At 39.0% G+C, this 15,108-nt stretch overlaps 1 protein-coding gene across 1 annotated transcript; it reads right to left on the minus strand.

The window, feature by feature from the left end:
• Positions 1-299: 299 nt before the first annotated feature.
• Positions 300-8,159, minus strand: nr4a1 (nuclear receptor subfamily 4, group A, member 1). The gene is made up of 7 exons (XM_084720397.1): positions 8,038-8,159; positions 5,142-5,935; positions 4,885-5,014; positions 3,905-4,068; positions 3,595-3,797; positions 3,254-3,432; positions 300-1,990 (listed from the first exon to the last, which is right to left on the minus strand). Exons 1-7 carry the CDS (start codon positions 8,090-8,092, stop codon positions 1,734-1,736), a joined length of 1,782 nt encoding a protein of 593 aa, XP_084576523.1. The 5' UTR covers positions 8,093-8,159; the 3' UTR covers positions 300-1,733.
• Between the last annotated feature and the right edge of the window lie 6,949 nt (positions 8,160-15,108).

Below are 15,108 nucleotides of genomic sequence, written 5' to 3' on the forward strand. Positions count from 1 at the left end.
CTCGAGCATCTCCGCACATTATAAATGGTAACGAAGATGCAAATCAGCCTGGCATGGTTTGACTTAGAGCGACCAAAAGTGACAATGGAAAAGCCGTATATAAAAACATTATGACCAGGTGCCACATTGTAAACATGTGTCCAAGAGAAGCCAAACTGCATCTAACAAATCCTACTCATTCTGTTCCGTTCACAATTTACTACAAATCTGCTTCCCAAGCACAAGTAAAGCCAACACAGCCTCATCTGCAGAAACTAAAATATGTCTAAATGTTCTGAGTAAAGATGACAATTGAAATATGCAGTTTTAAATTTTATTTCATGTTTGCAGTAAAATATAACTTCTTAGTATGTAAAAATAAGAGGCCCGAAACAAAATGACATTTTCCTCAGGCTGCAGAACACAGTTCATGAGGCAATAACACCAGCAGGTTTAAAGGGTCGTCCACACCGAGAAAGAAAACCATATACGATACCTTTTTGAAAACAATGGCACCAAAATGGATATTACTGACCTGTTGCTGCACTCTGCTAAGAGAGTTGGTGTCTTCTGAAGACAAATTTTATTAATACTTTCATGTCAGTCAACATTAATTTGATGTTATCCTGGAGATCATCTGTGCTCCACCAGTGCCAAAGACTGCTTGGGCGTATTTCTCAAGTAAAATGACATTTTAAGTGTAATTTGCCATCTAATATTACGTTAAATAAGCCTTCAATAAATCTAGAAAAAGCTTTACCCTGTAAATTTGGGTAAATCCTGTTTTCTGTTGTTCATCAAGTCGCCACTGTTTTTGTTATATTTCTCTGCAACCCACTTGACTTAGAACAATTTTTAAAACAATATATTTCTAGTTAGAATTCTCGTTCTCTGTGTGGACGTCCCATAAAACAGAAAATAATTTACATACAAGACCAGTGTATAAGACTGTACTGGATGATACACAGTATACAGTATTAGCTGCTCAATGTCTATTCATGATACATGAATGATACTACTGAATAATTCTGTAGGTTTGACCTACTTCATTGCCACCAAAAACATACGGTGGTATTAAATATAAAGCAAACTGGAGATTTGAGTGACTGATGCTTTGGATGTTGATGAGTGTCGACTCACCAAACATCAGTTTTGGGGTCTGGAAAGTGGTTCTGTGAAACGATTTGCTTGTTTGAACATGCTGGACCACCTTAAGTATTTAATCTAAATAGAAATGTAATGCTTCATCTCATATTTTATGTGCAATACAGTCATCCAAATCACACCAAAACATTGTTTAAAAAAAAAAAAAAAAAAAGCGAACATATTGTGCTCATTATATCCTTGAAATAATGGCGCAGATATTGTTTGTATTCAGTTTGTAACTGTCTGGAAAGTGCAATCATCTCCCCTCCATCAGAAATGCTTCCCTTCATGGCACCTTGTTGTATGTAAACGGTCACCTTTTGGTCCATGACCTGGCCTGTCTAATTCCATCTGCAGAGAACACAATATCCTGGAAACACAAACTAGGAAGAGCATTTTGTGACGGCTCCATATACAGTACATGTTTAAATTTATAACTCATAGCCCTTTTCCTCTGAAGCTGCACAGTCCCTTAGGGTTATTCTTCTTCTTAGCTTCTTGCAGATTTACTTAATACTACCTGAAGTATGAGTGCTCAGTCTGTTCTCTTTGGCTCTCATAAGAACTCCAGATTTTATGTCGCAGATGGTTATTCTCCCATGTCACACTCAAAACGGAAGCGTATCCATGAAGATTTTGTCCACAATGGGCGGTGGAGGAACAATATCTTCTAATTTAAGGTAAAAGATGCGCTGGAGGCCTTGAGTGCACAGAGTCCTGAGCTCGGGCAGCTTCCCCAGAAGTCTGGACAAATAATTGGGCCCCAAAGAGTCGGAGCCGCAGCTAGAGACGTGATCTTTAAGGCAGGTGATGAGCTGGTTCTGCAGGTCCTCCACACGTCCTGGCTCCTTCAGACCATGTCGGTCTGCAAAAGAAAATAAAAGACATGCTAAAGTCAGAGTGAGCTTTATGCTTCATTATTTTGACTTTATATGACACACAAATAACACACAATGATGGTTCTCTACTTGCACAATGTAGTGTGATGTGTATCCACTGCAAGTCTGTTTACAAACAAATCTTTTTCTCTTTGCTTATTTAATTTGAAACAGGTTTAGTAAGACCCTGACTCAGGCTATTTGGGAATTATTTATACAAAACATTAACTACATTAAAGGAGAAATATGTAGCAATTATGTGTGCAAAAATGAGTACAGCAATCCAAATAGCAAGTTGGAGCCATAGACGGTATATTAAACAGGTTGAAACCTTTTTAATATATGATCTATGGTTGAAGCAAGCTGTTTCCTCCCACCCCCTCCTCCCCAGACTCAGGGAAGCTCTGCAGGCTGCAGGAGCGCTGCAGGAGCACAGCATGTGCGCAACAATGTAAACTGACAATAACAAGCAAGGACAAGTCCTCCACTGTAAATTGATCAGCTCTTAAGAACTGTCAGCTGTCTGTCGATGTAAAATTAAGCCTGTTATTCTGAAAATAAAAGCCCACTGCTCTGAAATTGCACACTGTGAAGTTTGAGTTCAGTGCCTCCCAAACTCAATTAACATATTGCTCAATTTAAGTGTTATAAACATCTAATCCTTCCACAAGATTATTAATGATTTCTTGCGACTCATAAACAGACACTAACTTATTTGGCAACCATTCTGCATTAATTTTAACTCTAGTTGACCTGAAATGGGCAAACAAAAACGGTTTAGATAGAGATTTCAAAGGGGAACCTCACAGCTGGAGCGTTGACATCAGAGATCTTAACATGCTTCTTTGATCTCTGCTGACATATCATTGGTCATTTTATGATTTATGACAGTAAATACATTACAGATTTCCCCTTTTAGGAGATACTGCAGCACTAACATGGACACACACTAGTGTTTTCAGCAGTGTTAATGTTGCTATGTTCCACTGGCTTTAACTGTAAACCTACTTTGTTGTTATGTTTAGTCTGCTATGATATATGACATCCACTCTGCAGTATATATATGCGGTTGTGTTATATTTTGTCACACACCTGTTGTGTCAATCCTGTGTTGTGTAACTGCTTTGTATTATCTACAACACTGAAACCAGAGTCTTGCTGCCCTTGCTGAATGAAAGTAACTCAGATTCTTAAACTGGGGAAAAAACCCTCTAAATATAGATGTGTTAAATAATGACTGCAGTTCTTACCAGTGATAATGACCAGGGCTGTTAGGCAGGAAAAGGAGGAAACGTCTAGCGTCATGCGATGGAGGGCTTGAGAGAAGTCCAAGATGGAGTCGATCCAGTCCCCAAAGCCTCGGACACACTGCATTTTGTGAAGCACAGCCCCGTTGCAGAAGATAAGCTTGTCCATCTCAGGATTGGAACTTCAAAAGAAAAAAAAACCCAATGCAGTTTGTTTATTTCATGCAAAAAATGGAATATTACGTGTGAGTTGCATGATAAACATAATGAAATTTTACCATGTGGTGTTACAGTTTATTGATATTGCCAAAATCTGGTGGAAAATGCTTTGGAGCTGCACTCACCGATATGCAAGACGCAAGATGAAGAGTTCAACAAACGCAGACTCCAGCAGCAGCTCCTGGTCCTCCGAGCAGAACTCAGAGAAACCCGGGATGCTCTTCGCCCAATTCCTGATGACCTCCATGGAGGCCGTGAGTAAGTCGTAAAACCGCCTGATGTCATTTGCATCTTCTTTCTGGTTCGGACTCACTTCTGTCTCGTCGTACTGAAATTACAGACAGCAGAGACGTTGAAGCAGATGCCAAAATGGGCAATCAAATATTACAAAAGATTTGGAAAAAGGGAAGGGTTCTGTTTGTTTTAGGGTTTTACCTTGGAGTAATCCAGTTTCCCAACCCCGGGGTTTGAGTCGATGTGGGCCCTCACAAGTGAAGCGATCATGCCCACAGGAGACACGGTGGTCTTCGTGTCCTGGATGACTTTAGGCTTGGACGGCAGGCGACCTCTTCGTCCTTTCAGGCTATCTGTTCTCACAACTGGACAAAAAGTGACATTAACTAGTTAGTTTCGTTTTCAGTTATCACCAATAATCGATTAATTGTTCAGGCTGTAAAATGTCAATCTAATGTGGAAAATGCTCATCATAATTTCCCAGATTCCAAAATGACGTATTTAAAGGGATAGTTCACCCCAAAATCCAAAATATGTATTCTCCTGGCCTGTAGTGATATTTATTAATCTTTTTTCAGTTTTGGAGATATTGACTGTAGAGATGTCGGCCTTATCTCCATTATAATGGGACTAAAATGGCACTCGGCTTGTCGTGCTCAAGGCACCGAAAAATACATTTTAAAAAAATTCTAAACCAACTACCACTTTTTATTCAAGTAGAAAAAAAAAGAGTTCCAGTAGATTTTACTGCAGAAAGAAAGTAGTTCCTCCATGCAAATTTCAAATGCATTTTTTGGCTCTTGTTGGAATGAAAGCAGACTATGGCTGATATCTCCAAAGCTCTGCAACTCTAAAATGTAAAAGGATAAACGGTCCTACAGGCCACGGGGAAAATATGTCATTTTGATTTTGGGGTGAACTGTCCCTTTAACTTGCTTCTTTTGTCCAACCAACAGTCCAAAACATAAAGACTCTTCATTTACTGTTATAAATGACATAAGAAAAGCAGCAGATCTTTACAAGAAAGGAGCAGGAAATAATTAATTGATTAGAAAATTAGTTGGCAACTAATTTTCTGTCAGTCAACTGATAAATTAATCAACTATACTTGTTGAGGCTCTGCTTTCAGTTCAGCGTTATCTAATTCTGCCGTGATTCATGCGAATTTGTGCTGAACTCACCTTCCCTCACCATGCCTACGGCGAGACACTTCTGGAAACGGCAGAACTGGCATCGATTCCGCCTCCTCTTGTCCACAGGACAGTCTTTGTTGGCAAGGCAAACATACTTGGAATTTTTTTGCACGGTACGCTGTGAAATAAAAAGAGGAATTAGTCTTAAACCTGTGTCAAGGGCCGGCACGAAACATCCTGTTAGACACATTGTATAGAAATAAGATTAACTGGCTGCACAGACAGGCACAGACAGATCGTATTACCTTGAAAAACCCTTTGCATCCCTCACAGGTGCGAACCCCATAGTGCTGACAGGAGGCGTTGTCCCCACACACAGCGCAGCAGGCCTCATTTCCACTGGGACTCTTTAACTTGGGTGATAAGCTTCCATCCACCTGGTCAGTGCAATCAAGGCTGCGTACTTGCTCCATCACCAAGGCGGGGAAGCCGAGTGCAGATGGCTGTGTGTGAGCCAAAGTGAAAGGATCCTGTTCTTGTAAGCGCGGTTGACCCAAGGGAGACATGTCTTCCACAGACCCTGAGCCAAAAGTGAAGAAAGACGGCACATGTGGCACTGAGGTCTCCTCCGCCGCCCAGTATCCTGGACTGGGTGAGTATGGCCCGAAGGCTGAATCCCAGTTGGATGCATGCTGACTCTGGAAGCCCGGGGTTGAAGGAGACGAGGCCGAAGCGGGGCTGCCGAAATAATCTGACCCGGCGGGGGAAGCGGCGTCATCCGGGAAGGTCAGCGTGAACGCCCCAGGGTAGCAGCCGTACACCTGGAGGTCGTCCAGCTTGAACGGGGTCTCCTGGCCCGACGACGGAGGGACGTGGGCAGCGGGGGCCGTGGTGAACTGACACGAATATGCGTCAAATTCGCCCGCCTGAGCGCTCACCAGGGAGTTGATGCTTGGCAGGGATGGAGCTGAGAGGTGGTCCCGTGGGCTGCTCATGTCGGCAGCGAGCCTGGAGATAAAGTCTGTGCTTTGAAGCTCGGAGCTGCCAAGGTTGATCTCACAGGGCTGAGATCCATGCTGCGGGTGGATGCAAGTCATGGCTGTGAGAGTGAAAAAGACGTCATCAAAAGTGTTAGAGCCAAACAAGCTTGTTTATTAGATCTTTATCTGAAACCTTCAAAACATCTTCAGTCAAACTTCTAGGAGTCTCTGGGGCACAAATGATTGGCTGGGCCCTCGGTTTCCTCCCTCTCTCTGCACTGTGTACAGTGTTAATCTACTGGGATATTATACAAGGCCACGTTTGCTGTGTGTCAGTTCCAAGTTCAAGAAAAGGTAATAATGCAGGACCTTCCTTAAGGCCATTTTATGATGTAATTTTAAATAGTGCATCAGTGGTGCAAACAAATTGCATTTTAAAAGTTGTGACCAGCCTACATTACCAATTCTTTTTTCTTTTATAATCCTTCATGGTTTCTGCTGATGTTTTTTTCTAATACAAATTAACACATAAACAAAAAAATCGCCAACTAAGCCTCTTTTAATGATGCAACAAAACTATGAAGTTCACCACCAGTCTATTGAAGATGCGAGCTCTGTGAACAGTTGAAAATATAGTTAGTTAACATTGCCTTTAAAGGGACAGTTCACTGCAAAATCAAAAATTCTTACTTTTCTCCTGGCCTGTAGTGGTATTTATCCATCTAGATAGTTTTCATGTGAGTTTCAGAGTTCTGAGATATCGTCCGTAGAGATGTCTCTGCAGTATGATAGGACCAGATGGCACTCAGCTTGTGGTGCTCAAAGCACCAAAAATACATTTAAAAAAATTAAAAACTCCCTTCAGAAATCATGACCCCGTTACTAATAATAATCCACAGACCTTTTTCAGGTTCCAAAACCACATACCTTGATGTGAGCAGTTTCTTTCTCGTAGAAAAGAAAGCAGTTCCAGATTATAAATTAGTTCCTTTTTTTTTTTTTTTTAACATATCTTACTGTTCTTTGCATACCTGTTCTGTTTGCACTTGTTTTAAATGACCCATTTTTATTCCCTTTCTTCTTCACTTCACTTAACTTGAAAAGATATACTGCCTGGGCTGTCTTAAAATTATTTTGAAAAGTCAAGTTGAGGTACTTTTAAAGTGATTTAACTTTTCTAGTCAAATAAACTCAAGTTAGACCAACAACTATTAAGTCTAAGTCACACTGAAGAGCATTTATAATAATTTATCAACTTTTTGATAAACTCAATACTAACTTGGATCACAGTGTTCATTCTTCTGAAAACAAGCAACTGTGATTTATCTTAAAGTGTATTAGAGACACACAGCAAGTCTTCGTCATGTAAATTTTCTTTAAACTATAAAAAAGAAGGGTCTGAGGAGAGTTTTAACTCTCAAACAATGCATGCTGGGAAATCGACTAATTTTCTGATCACTTTTCTTCAGAATTTTAATTAATGAGTTGATTTAACTCTGCACAGTACATTCATTTAACTCATCATTTCAAGTCAAAAGACTTCAAGTTAGATTACCTCATGTTTGTAACTTCTGAAGTGCTCTGACAATAAATATTATACATTTAATTACATTTTAAGTATATGTATGAATATGTACAATATGGTGCTATGTGAATAATGTTTATTATAATTATGATTACATTCTTATTTAATCTAAGTTACAAACATTGCTACACAGTGAACCAGGGGCTTTCAGGGACTCCTGGAGGTGTGGTACCCTGATGTAGTTGCCCAGTTGATAATCGAGCCTCGCCATAAACCTAGAAAGAGCTCTGCTCTTCTTATGGCAACAGTCTCAAACTATCCAATCATATATTACTATGTAGTTAACACGGTCAGCTGCACATGTCTGGAAGGTGGTTTTTACTTTCAGGCAGCGGCACAGTGCCAACATATAACATAAAGCACGTTACCTATAGAAAGCATGAGGCAACATCCCCGGTGCACTTTGATTTCTAAACTTTCTTCTATTACTTTAGCTCATTTTGGCACAGATGCAACACAAAAAAAACGATATTTGTGCACAAAAATCGGCTGCCTGCTCAGTAAACTGTTCGATGCCAAGTAATTTTAATGCCCAGCTGTTATTATCGCTTGAGTTGTAACATTTAAAAAATAAGTTGCTTCCGCATTCAAGTCTCCTGTGTTAAAAAAAAAAAATAAAGAAAGAATATTTCTTACCTGTTCGGTCGGTCTTACAAGTGTTTTGAACTGTCTGTACTCCACAAACGATCATCAGTCATGTTCAGAGTCTCCCAGCTGAGGAGCAGTCCCTCCGCTCGCTCCTCCACAACACTTTTATACTATAGGCTTTATTTTACCCATGACGCTACAGAAAGGTTTCCATACAAGGCTGGCCGGTGGGCGGGGAGGTTTCCACGCTGCGGCCAATCGCAGCGCGCGTTCGACAGAATAGACGTGCGATGACGCACTACGGGATTCCGTTGACGCGCGTACAGCGAAGAACCGCAGCATTGTCCTCCTGCTGCACACACACGCACACACGTAGACATAATGCTAAATTAAACTCTATAAGCTGGATATAACACGATATTTTGAGCAGGCACTGAGTCTGACACGCAGCCGGTGTGAGCAATCGATAACAAATCATTTCACTTCCACAAATGCGTCTCTTTGTTGTATTGTGAGTTTTGCTGATGAAGTGGAAAAATATGATTTTATGATTTACAGACAGGAAGTTACAGCATGCTGGACGTTTTTCTGCTTAAAGGAAAAACAAAAAAACTTTTGTTATCTTAATGTAAAATATTGCATTTTCTGAAAATCTTATCTGATAAAAGTTAACAAAAAATACCTGTTTTCTTTATGAGCAGAGCTGCTAAAGCATTTAGCTCTATAGTTCAGGGATTCCAAAAGATTATATTTGTATGGCATAGTGCATTGTTACAATGATGATTCTCAGCATATATTTTAAAATATGCAAATTATATATATATAAATTATATATATATAAATATATATATATATATATATATATATATATATATAACTTTAGTAATTACACTTTCTCATAAAGTATATTTTCTTATAATATATTTCTAGAAAGTTTAAAGGGTGTTAAAAGAGTTATGATAAGTAGTTAAAAGCATGATGTTAGTATGCTTTTAATATATTTACATATTGTAAGTTTCTTTGTTAGTATATTTGCTGCTGTGAGGGCCTGTCTTTAAGAGAGTCCCTTTGTCAAAATCTAGTTGTATTTTGCATATAACTAGATTAATTCATGTGTAATCAGATTGCGCAGCAAATCAATGGCCAGGTAGGATTCAAGCATAGAAAAACTCTGTTCTGTGAAGATTGTTAAACATCAACTGAAAACTTATTTAGGACACCCAATTCCAAAAAAAGGCTGAGACATTATATAAAACATAAATTAAAAACAGAATGCAAAGATCTGCAAATCATTTTGACTCGAATGCAATTGAATACAGTACAAAGACAAAATATTTAATGTTCAAACCGATAAACTTTATTGTGTTTTGTAAATTTACACTCATTCTGAATTTGATGACTGCAGCACGCTTCAGATAAGTTGGGACAGGAGCAACAAAAAGACAGGGAAAGTTGTGTAATGTTCAAGAAAAAAAAACATTCAGGCTAACTGGTAACAGGAGAAAGTATCAAGATTGTGTATCAAAGAGACATCCTCGAAAGGCTCGGTCTAAGAACAAAGTTTCTCAACACAAAACTGCAAAGAATTTAAGGATTTCACCATCTACATTCCAGAATATAATTAAAAGATTCAGAAAATCCAGTGAAATCTCTGCACATAACGGGCAAAGCTGAAAATCAACATTGAATGCCTGTGACCTTTGACCCCTGAGGCAGCACTGTATTAAAAACTGCATTAAAACCCACATAAATGCTGAAAGGTACATACAGGTTTTGGAGCAACATGTGCTGCCTTCCTGACAACATAGACGTCCCTGCAGCGAGTGCATGCAAAGCACGTGTTACAACAGTGTGGCTTCATCGTAAAATAGTTCAGGCAATAGACTGACCTGCCTGCAGTCCGTTTTGTCCCCCACTGAAAATGTGTGGCCCATTATGTAGCGCAAAATATGACAACAGAGATGGCAGACAGTTGAGTCGTATATCAAGCAAGAATGAGAAAGAATTTCACTTTCAAAATTTCAACAGTTAGCCTTTTACTCTTATTGCACAGTATTTGCACTTGTTTTTAAGGCCTGCTTCTGTTCTCTTATCTCTTCAGTTTATTACATTTTGAGCTACAACTTCTCTATGAAAGTTATTTTCGATAAAGTTTATTATGATGACTATTAGCCTTATTAATACTAGTATTAGTAGTAGTAGTACCAGCAGTTTAAGTAGTAGTATTTTTGTTTTTTGTTTTTTTAATCAAATTACATTTTATTTGAACCTAAATTAGGTGTTGATAAATCTGCTCAGTGAACCAGAGCAGCTGCTCAATTGGTAATCCAGCCTTGCCTCAACATGACAAATTTATTGCATAGAAATTAATAAGCATCCTTATATGAGAAAACCTAGAAAGAGCAGCAATCTTAAATCACCTTAATATATGCTATATGTAGTAAATATGGTCAGCTGCACATGTCTGGATGGTTCAGTATGTGGGATTGACTTTCAGACAGTGGCACAGTGCCTGCAAATAGCATGAGACACATGTTACCTATGTAATATCGGGACCTCAGTTTTATAGAAAGCAACACCACAGTCCAATCCAGGCCAGTTATTGTGCTCCAGTTATTGAACACAAAATAAATTTTGATTATTTTCATGATATTTCAGGTGTTTTATCTAACTTTTGAACTCTTGTGGTGGTCATTAGTAACCCACCCATGCATGAGTAGCTTGTGTAGCTTGCCCAGCTATACACACACACACACACACACACACACACACTCCTCACTCTACCTTCTTGCCTGCCATGGCAACTCCTACAGGAAGTTTTGGTCCTTTCCCTAAAATCTTACCTGTGAGTTTTGACCAGGAACACAACAGATAATATTTTGTTCCATTATTTAAAAAATTGTTTCGAAACAAATGTCCCTGTTAAACTTTGACATAAAATAGTCTGTGATAAACAGCACAACATATTTCATATGAGTATTTGTTCTCATAAATATACATTGAAAACTCAACTTGATTAAAAAAAAAAACAGGGGTCTAACACAATGTTGAGTGATTCTAAATGTATTTTTATGGATTCATAATCACCTGTATGTCGGTTATTGATTGTCTGGACATAAAAACAAACAGGAGAAAGTTTGATTTTATTCCAGAAGCCATTAGATTTGTGAACAGCAACAGTCTGTTTACCTTCAACCAATAAATTACTTGCACTTTTTGACTTTTTATATTTTTTGACATAATATGTGTCTTTTCAGTGTTGTATCTTGTTGGTCAGCTATGGACTGGCCACTGCTATTAATCGTTGTGTTTTTTAAAAGACTATTAGTATTTTTGATGCGAGGTTGTATGAGGTACTTATCCACAGTCAGTGTATTACCTACAGTGGATGATGGTCGACACGCCCCCAGCTTGGAGAAGCAGCAGGACTACCGGTGTAGAAAGCTAAGCAATGAACTGCTGTGGACAGGGTCAGCAGAAAAATATATTTTAGCCACCTAAAAAATTATAATTGGCTTATTCAAAAGCTAGTTTCCATTGGAAACTGCAGTTTTCTGCTGATCCTGTCCACAGCAGTGCATTGGCAAACTTCCTTCCTACAGCAGTACTCCTGCTGCTTCTCAAAATAAAATAAATTAGTTTTTTTTTCGTGTGTGTAAATTAATTGTCTATGTGTATTTTTGTTTGCAGGCTCACTTGCCTTGAATTGTCCCTTGAGGGAAGAGGTAAGTACTTTGAATTGAACTGAATTCTCTTTCCAGTCTTTTGAGTTTGTTTTTCTCACTGATAATGTGCTCACTGGCCCTGAATGACATTCATAACACCATTGAGGCCTCATGGGAGGAAGAGATTTTCACAATCAGGTCGCACACAACCATGACGCGATTAAAAAAATGCAGAATAATTAAATTAAAGTGGACACCTGCACAGCAGCACTGTGATCCTCGTTGTCAGCGTCCGTTCAAAGTAAGACATGCTTGTACGGTTGCCATCAGCTTCAAGACAAAATTCTTGGACGGTACACATTTTTGGCTCAAGAGCCGCCGGTTGCAGTCTGTGGTGGAAACTAATCACCCTCCCATTCAAGTTTGTGAATGACTCGGCATCTGTGATGTCATGCCAGCACGGCAGGTCCTTCCTGCTGCACAGAGACTGATGTCACTGGTTATCTGATCTGGGACACAGGGCACATTCTGTGACATCAACCCGAGCAGATTCAAATGAAACAGAACAACTTCAGTTTATTATTATATTGCTTGAAAAATGCTTACAATTATTATTATTTCAAGGACAAAGTTATTCCCACTTGTAATCTGTGTGTGTGGAAGCTGTGAGAGTGTGGGCATCTTAATGTGCTGTGCAAGAAGTGTGGCCTTTATGTGCAACTGTTCTCATGCACATGCGCACACAGGCACGCGTACTTGTTATGTATTACCACATGTGCAAAGAAAGAGCTCCACCCACCACCTGTTGCTTCTCCGGGGAGCTATTTTTGAGTTGAGAAGATGTTTGTCATTGTGGAGAAATCCTCTCGATCTTCAGTCCAAGCGTGTCTTAAAAAACACGTCTGTGTTCGTTTCTGGTGAGATTTGAATTGTTTAACGTCTTGTTTGCAAATCTGCAAGTTATCAGGAGAATAACGGGGAATCCGTGAATGAGATCAGCATTGTGATGACACTGATAGCAGATCACCAGATAGACTGACTTACGCTCCAACTGCCAAAGCAGGAAAAAAAAATACAGCTGTTGATGTCAGTTGTCTATTAGATCCCTGGTACTTTGCATGCAGATGTAAATGAGGCAGAGATGATGGTATCAGTTGTGCTTTGCATCTTTCCCCCAAACTTTAGAGGACTCTGCTGCTCATGCACAGTTTTATTTGTTGATTTTAGTCCTGTGTGTAAAGGCATACTTTGGAGGATTTTCCTAAAAAAAAAAAAAAAAACAACATCTGGATTTATATAAAAGTAAGTTTTGGCAGTCATCACTTATTTCCTGTGTCTGAGACATCAACCTTTGGGCAGTGGTGTGTTGGCTGCAGCCAATGAGAGCACAGGGTGTGAGGTCGGTACTCTATAAAAACATTGCGACCAATGATTTCATCGCTGTCTGGTCATATTGATTATTGTTATATTTGGTTTTGAAGACTGCTTATGTTAAGTGATTTTCTGAACTTATCAAATTGTTCTAACTTTTCTATTAATTGCCTCATATCACCGATGATTATTTAGCAAAAATCTCCCTGTGTTAATATTTTGTGAAAGCAACAATAGTCATGCCTATAATATTGTTGCAATGTCCATGTTGAGGTATTTCGTCAAAGACATAATAGAAAATCACCATATGTTTACACTATTTGAGAATTCATGTTCTATTATTTTAGAGTAAATGTGTATATCAAGATATATATCGTCTATTGCAGAATAGATTAACATATCGAGATGTCAGTGGTCAAAATACCCGGTGGCAATCAGGGGTCCCTTCTACCAAAAGTTCCCTTGTTATGCAGAAGTCTCGCTCAGACTGAATACACAATATACAAATACATATACATATTTTTAACCAAGTGTAGCCATGATGTTGAAGCAGAAAAAGAATCCACAGCTTTTCAAATTGTATGACAAGGTAACTTTAAGTTTTCTAAACTTCACAGCATTTGCATTGCGGACGATTTGCAGCAGCAACTGGGAAACATCTGGATATTCAGTGACAGTATAAGATGAAACACAACAATATTTTTTCTGTATTCATATTTGTGAATAAAGGCTTTGCAATTTGATTAATGAATATTGGACATAGTATGTTTTAAATGGACATTTTTAAAAGATTTTTCCAGAGACCACCCAAAATTTTGCTGTTTTGGTTTTCAGGGGTTTTAATGTGTCAATTAAGTGTTCTCAGACCACCTGTGACCCCTTATATTTCACACAATGCGAGATACTGTTTATGTCACACAGCCCGTATCTCCATCTCTCTCCTCTGCTCTCTGGCTATGAGAGCTGCACAGAAAGTTTTACATACATATACACACACACACACACATTGGGCTGTACTCACACAAAATCTGGTGTTGCACAGAGGTGGACCCGTTTATTTTATTTGTGATGATTGTTTCTGAGGTTGAGGCCTTTTGTGTAAATTAAATGCTTTAGGAATATTTTTGTTTTTAATTATTCATGCTAATGTGTATTTTCAGGCAAATTTTAATTTTTAGAAAAGAAAAAACTAAACAAAAAAACAAAGTGTTGCACAGATGCATAGATATTGTACAAATGCACTACAGACAGTTATTTAACAAATGCATTATATCAAGCAATGGCACAAATACCCAACTCAACATTTTTCCAGATGTCATGAACAGTCACTCAGCTCTCACAGTTACTCACTTTCATTGCTGCATCCCCTTTTAGCCAACTGGCATGAACACACACCTTCCCACACGGACACACACACATACAAATTTCTCCAAAGGTGAATACGATGGCCACCAAACGATAGGGAAGTTTTTGTGGACTGACCACCCGACCAACCGATGAACCAAGCGAGCTATAGAGCTGCTGGGTGAAAAAAAGATGGTGGCTAACCATACATCCATTCTGCCACTTTCTACTCACATCCACACTGACTGAAAACACACTGTGAGAACATGACAGGAGTTGAGCAGCACCTGCCCTTTTGCTCAAACTTTGAGCTGTCTGTTTTGGGAGCTCACATTCTGCACCCAAAATATCAGCTTTCCCCAGTGGGTACCAGTTCAGTAAGAGGTGATCAGGTTCAAACTTTGTTCCCAGTGGCTGCTTCACACTTGGCGGTCACATTGATGGTTTTATGGGGTGTGTAGGGTGTGGATTGTTTGGATCCCTGCAACCTGATATGAAGACATGTTTGTGTACGTGTGTGAATCTGTATGCATTTCCTTGTGTGTTTTATTTATATGTGCACTTGATCTAATATTTATTGTTTATTGAGTTGTTCTTACACACTCGGGGTCCTGAAATATAGAAACACCTGTGTGATGTAATGCACTGCAATGCAACAGCATGTAATGAATGCCACCTTACTTGAAAAGTTAAGTTTTGGTGAAGACTTGAATCAATTAAAATGTATATTTAGAAGCTG

This window comes from Lutjanus erythropterus, chromosome 6 (assembly GCF_056507025.1).
Source record: "Lutjanus erythropterus isolate fLutEry1 chromosome 6, fLutEry1.hap2, whole genome shotgun sequence".
In the NCBI taxonomy this organism is placed as follows: domain Eukaryota; kingdom Metazoa; phylum Chordata; class Actinopteri; order Lutjaniformes; family Lutjanidae; genus Lutjanus; species Lutjanus erythropterus.